This window comes from Orycteropus afer, unplaced genomic scaffold, assembly GCF_000298275.1.
Source record: "Orycteropus afer afer isolate SDZICR_OR568_19922 unplaced genomic scaffold, OryAfe1.0 scaffold00859, whole genome shotgun sequence".
Lineage (NCBI taxonomy): Eukaryota > Metazoa > Chordata > Mammalia > Tubulidentata > Orycteropodidae > Orycteropus > Orycteropus afer.
The window spans coordinates 416,747-425,463 of record NW_006922446.1 but is presented as its reverse complement, the minus strand read 5'-3'; the positions used below and the strand labels follow the sequence as shown (position 1 = coordinate 425,463).

Here is an 8,717-nt window from a genome sequence, read left to right as displayed (position 1 = left end):
ACTTTGCTGGTTTTTGTGTTTCTCTAGAGAACCCAATCCAACACACCATCCCATCTGTAGTATATTCTTGTCAGAGTGGCACTAGGTAACCAGAACAAATGCCCTCTCTACAACATAGTATCCAAACTAAGAAGCAGTTCAGCTTTTGCTTGAACACAAAATAGAGATTTTACTATCTCCCACTGTACTGACTTTCACTTTTGGAAAGCTTTAACTGTCAGGAACTTAAGTCAGTCTCCCTCAATTTCTTCCTATTAATCTAAAATCGTGAGCTCTGGTAGCGTAGTGCCTAAGGCACTTGACTGCTAACCAGAAGGTTGGCGGTTCAAACCCACCAGCCACACCCCCCGGAAGGAAGGCTGGGCAATCTACTTCTGTAGTGATACTGTCTTGGAAACCCAAGGAGGAGGCACTATGAGTCAGAGATGACTCAACGGCATGTAACAACAACAGCAATCTAAAATCAGCAGAGGATCCAATAGAGTACTGGATTGTCCTATGTTGCAATTACCTACCTTTGACTGCACTAAGGAAGTTCTTCAGGTCCTTGTATAGCTTGTGGCCTTCTGCCTGAAAGGGAGAAGACGCCTTTGGTTACTAAAGAGATATATTTTAAAAAATGCTTCAGAGATCGAAGTAGAAAAGTAGGTTAAAAGCAGAAATCACAAATCAATCACAAAAGATTATATGAGACCACTATTACAGAAAGTCAAAAATAGGTTTATACATAACAAGAAACATTCTTTGATGGTTACCAGGTTAGGTGTTGTTGAGCTGGCTGTGACTCATAGTGATCCTATGTACAACAGAACGAAACACTGTCCTGCACCAGCCTCAAAATCCTTGCTATAGCTGAGCCCACTGGTGCAACCACTGTGTCAATCCATCTTGTTAGCAACTGGGAAAGCACAGTTCATAAATATAATGTTATACACATCCTAGTCTGGTGAGAAGCAGCCATCCAAGAAGAAACTATGTGTCTCTTCCTGCCTACAACAAAGGAGAATGAAGAAAATGGAAGACTCAAGGAAGCAATCAGTCCAAACAACTAATGGCCCACATGAACCACAGCCTCCTCTAATCTGAGACCAGAAAAACTAGATGGTGCCCAGCTACCACTACCAACCACTCTGACCAGGACCAAAATAGAAAGTCCTGGTTAGAATGGGTAAAAGGTATAGAACAAAATTCAAATTCAAAAGATAAAAAGACCAGATTTACTGGGTCTGAAAGAAATTGGAGGAAGCCCCAAGACTACTGCCTTAAGATAACACCTAATTTGAAACTGAAGACACCTCCAGAGGCTACCTTTCAGCCAATTAAGAGGTAGACTTATAAAATAAACAATTATACTCAGAAAGAATGTCCTCCTTAGAACAATCAACTATATGAGACCAAAAGGGTAACATTTGCCCAAAACCAAAGATGAGAAGGCAGGAAGGGGCAGGGAAACAGGACAAATGGAAACAAGGAACCTAGGGAGAAATAAAGGAAGAGTGCTGACACATTGCAGGGATTATATCCAATGTCATGGAACAATGTGTGTATGAATTATTTATTGGAAAACTAATTTGCTATGCAAACTTTCACCTAAAGCACAATAAAACGTTTGTTTGTTTGTTTGTTTTAAAAAAAAGCAGAAAACACTCCTGGAATTTCTTTTAATTGCAATTGTTATAAATTAGCCTTTACTCTTTATTACCAAGTCATATATTGTCTCTTTCAAGTCAATGTTTAAGTTGGGGAGATTGCTAGAGCTCCCACAGCACTGGCATCTCTTCTTTCTTCTCTGTTCTCCTTTCCAGTGAACAATAGCTTATACCCAAGTTCCTCTGCTCCAATTTAAGTGTCCTCCATGTGCCATTGTCTATATGATACTCTATCTCCTCTCTGGATGGATAAACTGCTACCATCTTCTGCAGACACCAGGCCCTCTTCCTTCTCTGAACCTCACTGGGACAATCTTCTCCCCTCATGTCCTCTTCTGCCTTGTCTCCCCTTACTCGTCCTTTTCTGTCAGCCACCTGCTTTATTTACACTTCTCCAAGGAGCCTCACTATTGACCCTCCTTCTCTTCTAACCCCAATGTCCTTATTTATAGCTCTATCTATCTATCCATGGTTTTTGCTCCCATGTTTGAATTCTCACTTTGGGCTAGGAACTCCCAAGCACAGACTAGGTCTCCTCTTTCTAAAAACCAAGAAGGGAAGGAAAGAGAATAAAGTGTATTTAGAGTTGAAAGTTTAAAATCTCAACATGGTAGAATAAATGCTTTTACTCTAACTTGGACAAATGTTTATTGAACCTCTGCTTCTTGAATACCTCAAGTTACTGAGCCAGTACCGTTTTATTTTTAAATAGGTCTGACTGTTAGAACTTCTGCCCACTGGTCTTGGGTTCATCTTCTGTACCCACAAAGTAGATCTAATTTCTCTTCCACACATTTGAACATATTTTTCATGTGCTCTTCACTGAGTCTTCTTTTGCACATTTCCTCATGGTCTTATTTCAAGCCCTTCCCCATTCTGGTTTCTTTCTTCTTTGTGAACTCCAGTCTCTTGTAGGAAGGGAGTTTGAGGCTAGACAGTTGACATTTTGGAGCCTGACTTCAGAAGTGTGGGACTGGACTAAGACGTGCAGCCCACTTCAGGGACACATCCATGGGTCAGAAAGGAGATCCTCAGAGCCATTCAGGTGATATTTACAAGTAAAGATGCACTTACACAGCACACCATAAAATACACGTCACAAATTTGTTCATTTCTTTTCTTATTTAGTTATATTCATTACTACAGAGGCTATTGATAATAAATACCAAAAACATAAAAAAAAATTTATAGAAAAAAAAAACTGAAAATTCTATCTAGTTACTTAAAATTTTTCCTTGCAAATCTTTAGGAAAAGATCACTTTACTTTCTTCTGCAGCAGAAAGGCTGAGTCTATTTGGTCAAATAAAGAAAACTCAGCTAATTATTTCATCTATCTTCTTGCCTCCAGAATCCACTGCTAAGCCTGTGGATCTCCTGACCATACATCAACTTTAATTCCCTCTCAAGGGGGCTGAAGATAGGACAGAAAATGTCCAGGTTAAAGGGACAAGAAGACATAACAGCCTCAAAGGAGTCTAAGTCATAGTCAGAGAGGAGGGACGAGAACTGGATTATGTCACATGTCACTGAAGATGAGCCTCAAGTGAGCACACAACACACACACAATGATCAAGAAGCAGTCAGATGCTACAGAGAGATCACAATGCAGGTGGTAGTTGTTAGATGTCATCAAGTTGGTGGTAATGCAGTGACTCCATGCACAACAGAATGAAAAAGTCTGGTCCTGCACCACCCTCACAATCATTTTGTTTGAGCTCATTGTTTCAGCTACTGTGTCAATCCATCTCATTGAGGGTCGTCTTCTCTTTTGCTGACCCTCTACTTTACCAAGCATTATGTCCTTCTCTAAGGATAACATGTCTCTTCTCCAGGTCCCTCCTGATAACATGTCCAAAGTACATGAGATGAAGTCTCACCACCCTTGCTTCTAAGGAATATTTTGGCTGTACTTTCAAGACAGATATGTTTGTTCTTATGGCACCCCACAGTATATTCAATATTCTTTGTCAATACCGAAATTCAAAGGCATCAATACTTCTTCGGTCTTCCTTATTCATTGCCTAGCTTTCATATGCATGAGGCAATTGAAAATATGATGGCTTGGATCAGGCACACCTCACTCCTCAAAATGTCATCTTTGCTCTTTAACACTTTAAAGAGGTCTTTTGAGACACACTGGCCCAATGCAATATGTTGTTTGATTTCTTAACTGCTGTTCCATAAGCACTAATTGTGGATGCAAGCAAAATGAAATCTGTGACCACTTCAGTCTTTTCTCTGTTTATCATGATATAGCTTACTGGTCCAGTTGTGAGGATTTTTGTTTTCTTTATGTTGAAGTGTAATCAACAATGAGGGAGGAATGGGTAAATGTCACTCGACATGATAACTAGAAGTCACTGGTAACCTCTGAGAAACTACTTTCAATAGCATAATGGAGGCAGATTCAGTCAGTTAACAAAATTCAGAAACAGAAAGAATGCATCCTCCTTGTTCACTTACGATAAGGCAGAGAAAAAGTACCTTTTCATTCACAAAAGAAAGTTTAGATAGTCTCAAAAAAAACAAACTCACTGCTATCGAATTGATTCCAACTCATAATGACTCCCATTGCATTTCCAAGGCTACACATCTTTATGGAAGCAGACTGCCTCATCTTTCTTCCATGGAGCAGTTGATGGATTTGAACTATCAACCTTTTGGGTAGCAGCCAAAATACCTTAACCACTACACCACCAGAGCTCCCTTTAGATAGTCTAAGATGGTAAATGTATGTATTTCAGTAATGGATAAGATGTTGTTGTTGTTAAGTGCCGTCAAGTCATTTCTGACTCATAGCGACCCCATGCACAGCAGAACGAAACACTGCCCAATCCCGCGCCAGCCCCACAATCCCTGCTATACTTGAGCCCATCATCGCAGACACCGTGTCAATCCATCTCCTAGAAGGCCTCCCCCTTCTTTCGTCGACCCTCCACCCTACCAAGCATGACATCCTTCCCCAGGGAATGGTCCCTTCTGACAACATGACCAAAATAGGTGAGACCAAGTCTGGCCATTCTTGCTTCCAAGGAGCATTCTGGCTGCACTTCCTCCAGGACAGATCTCTTAGTTCTTTTAGCAGTCCATGGTACTTTCAGCATTCTTCACCAGCACCACAACTCAAAAGCATCAACTCTTCTTCGGTCTTCCTTATTCATTGTCCAGCTCTCACATGCATACGAGGCGACTGGAAATATCATGGCTTGTGTCAGGTGCACCTTACTCCTCAAGGAGATATCCTTGCTCCTCAGCACTTGAAACAGTTCCTTCGCAGTTGACTTTCCCAATGCTACACGTCGTCTAATGTCCTGACTGTTGCTTCTGTTGGCATCGATTGTAGAACCAAGCAACGTGAATTCTTTGACAACCTCAATTTTCTCTCCATTTATTGTGATGCTGCTCATTGGTCCAGTGGTGAGGATTTTTGTTTTCTTTATATTGAGACGTAATCCATACTGCAGATTGTATTCTTCAACCTTCATCAGTAGGTGCCTTAAGTCATCCTCACTTTCAGCAAGCAAAGTTGTATCATCTGCATATCTCAGGTTGTTAATGATTCTTCCTCCAATCCTGATACCACGTTTTTCTTCATATAGTCCAGCTTCTCGGATTATTTGCTCAGCATATAGACTAAATAAGTGTGGAGAAAGGATAGAACCCTGACGCACTCCCTTCTTGATTTTAAACCATGTAGTGTCCCCTTGTTCTGTTCAAATGACAGCCTCCTGGTCAAGGTACAGATTCCTCATGAGTACAATCAAGTGCTCGGGAATTCCCATTCTTCTCAATGTTATCCATAATTTGTCATGATCCACACAATCAAATGCCTTTGCATAGTCAATAAAACACAAGTAAACATCTTTCTGGTATTCTTTGCCTTGAGCCAAGATCCATCTGACAACAGCTATGATATCCCTTGTTCCAAGTCCTCTTCTGAACCCAGCTTGAACCTCTGGAAGTTCTCTGTCAATATACTGCTGCAAACGTTTCTGAATTATCTTCAGTAAGATCTTATTTGCGTGCGATACTAATGATATTGTTCTGTAATTTCCACATTCTGTGGGATCACCTTTCTTTGGAATGGGCACAAATACGGATCTCTTCCAGTCAGTTGGCCAGGTAGCTGTCTTCCAAATCTCTTGGCATAACTGAGTGAGTGCCTCCAATGGGGCATCTGTTTGTTGAAATATCTCAATCGGTATGCCATCAATTCCCGGAGCCTTGTTCTTCGCCAGTTCTTTCATTGCAGCTTTGACTTCTTCCTTCATTACCATTGGTTCTAGATCATATGCCACTTCCTGAAATGGATGAAGATCGATCACTTCTTTTTGGTACAGTGACTCTGTTGTACTCCTGCCATCTTCTCTTGATGTTTCTTGCATCATTCAATATTTTGCCCATAGAATCTCTCAGTATTGCAACTCGAGGCTTAAATTTTTTCTTCAGTTCTTTCAGTTTGAGAAATGCCAAGCGTGTTCTTCTCTTTTGGTTTTCAGACTCCAGGTCTTTGCACATTTCATTATAGTAATTGGCTTTGTCTACTCGAGCTGCTCTTTGAAATATCTTTGGATAAGATAGGTAGATAAAAATCTTAGTTTTGAAAATGTGATTAATAAAGTTTTAAAAAATTTTGGGGATTAGAAAAACAAGAACTTCAAATTCTTTTTCAAAGAAAACAAAGTAAACTCAATTTCTTACTTCCCCATGAAAATTTGATCTCAAAAATACATATTTGTAATAAAAGCTGATACACCATCTTGTATAATTTCCACAAATGAAATTCTTAGTTTTTTTTGTCCATTAGATATATAATCTGAAAAGCAGATCAGTAATCAAAGCTACCATGTACAATTGTGCAGACTGTACATTGCCCAAAACTAGGGGGCAGTATTATACCATTTGTTGTTGTTATGTGCCATCGAGTCAGACCTGACTCATAGCGACCCCTTCTTGGGTTTTCGAGGCAGTATCACTATGGAAGTAGATTGACCAACCTTCCTTCTGAGGAGTTGCTGGTGGGTTTGAACCGCCAGCCCTCTGGTTAGCAATCAAGTGCCTTAGGCATTATGCTACCAGAGTAAAATGTGACTGCCTTCTGCCTGCCATTACAGCTCATAAAAGCCTATTTCCATTTCCGTGTTTTAGAATCAAACTTCTTGGTTACAAGTTTTATCTTCATGTTCTTTCTCCTTCCTTGAAAGAAATCTAGTACGCGTTGTTAAGACATGGATTGTGGAGGACAGCCCTGGGTGATATTTTATTTCTCTGACCTGTCTCTGTCCTCACCTGAAATGTCTCCAGGCTGAATAATCCCAGTATCTCTGTCCTTTCCTGACAGATGTGACTTTCATAGTATTAAGTTCCCACCTGTCTGGATGTTAAGAAACTTGGGTCTACCACCAAGTAGCAAGTGATTCCACTTTTCTGACTTCAGTTTCCTCATCTATAAATGCAGGGTAAGGCCATTTCCAGCTGTAAATTGTAAGATTTTATCACTTCTGCTTTCTGAATCCTTGCCAAATTCCTGGCATTGCCATAAAACGTCTGAGTCAGTCTTCCCCACTCTCAGTTAATGAACCACTCACTCACTCCAGAAGCTGGTCCAAAGCACTCAGGTATACAAACAAAGCTGTGTCCTAAGAGACTGGGGTGCTGAGGATACAGAAAATGGTCCCTGTCCTGGGGTTTTTCCTACTTGTCAGAGAAAACTAGTCTCAGAGAAACTCAGACACTTAGTAAAACAAGTGTAAATTAATATGACCAACTCTTGAAGAAGTGCCGGAAGTGCTTGACATAATGGAGATCCAGGAGGGAACAATAAAACTAGATTGTTAGACTTGTTTTTAAAGGGAAAAAAAAAAAAATGGAAGTAGCTGTCACCAGGAAAACAATTCTTCCTATGTTGTATGCTTTGAAGAGGGAGAAAAAGGAGGGAACAGATAGAGCCGCAAAGAACTTCTAAAGAAATTTGGTCAGGAAGCTGGGTAAGTAGCAAGGCCTTGAGACCAGGCTGGAAAGTTTGGAGTAATAGGAAAAGCTACTCACAGAAAGTTTACCTACAAGCTAACTGTGGGTAAGTAGCCTTAGTGTCTAAGGCACTTGACTGCAAACCAGAAGGCTGGAGGTTCAAACCTATCAGCCACTCCTCGGAAGGAAGGTTGGGCAATCTACTTCCATAGTGATAACACCTCAGAAACCCAAGGAGGGGTTGCTATGAGTTGGATCTGACTCAACGGCAAAACACAACTGTGGGTAAGGGATGGGGCACGTGACCAACTAGATGAAGTTCTGAAACTCTTCACTTTTCAATCTCTATGACCTTGTCCTTTTTCCTCTTGTTCATCTTAGCTACCCCAGGATCAGCCTCAGACCTATCTTCTTCCTTAAGCTTGAGGGCAGGTGCAGTCTCTTATTGATACTGAAGTTCTAGCATCTATGTCAGTGAATGGAATGGCATGCAGCAGGCACTCATCAAATGTCTGTTAAATGAACTTCCCAAACAGGAAAATTCCTGAGCATGTTCAACTGTCAGTTACTATGGTTGCATTAGTCTCAGACAAGAAGTTTTCCTTTATTTCTAACCTAACTCCATTTCATTTTTGAAGATATTCCCCCCTCAACTGATGTTTAGATAGTGTGCTTCCACAAGGAATTCTAAAGGGACTGTCCTATCGGAATCTCTTAGTCTTCTTTTTTTTTTCTTAGAATATTTAATTTTTTTTTCAAGTATTACTGCTATTTTATACTTATGTTATATTGATAGCATATTATATCAGCTTTCCATTTACAGTTTTGATATGAATCTTCTTTTTTTAAATGGTGATTTGGGTGAAAATTTACAGAGCAAATTCACTTTTTATACAACAGTTCACATACACTTTTCTCATGACATTGACTACAATTTACCACAATACAACAGCTCCCCTCCCACTTCCTCCCAATAGTTGTCTCTTCACTGTGTCCATCCCTCCATGTACTCCTGCCCCCTGAGCTGTCTCCCTGTGCATAAACAGCCCTTCTTTCTCCCATGATTGATCTCTCCAAGGAGTGTATCTACCTCAGGT

General features: G+C 40.4%; 1 protein-coding gene across 1 annotated transcript in view; it reads right to left on the bottom strand.

Annotated features, from left to right (window-relative positions):
* Positions 1–8,717, bottom strand: part of BIN2 (bridging integrator 2) — a 65,166-nt gene that overhangs the window by 31,139 nt on the left and 25,310 nt on the right. The window contains exon 3 of the mRNA XM_007958162.2: positions 516–570. Coding sequence (XP_007956353.1) covers positions 516–570 — 55 coding nt within the window. The remainder of the gene's footprint in view (positions 1–515; positions 571–8,717) is intronic.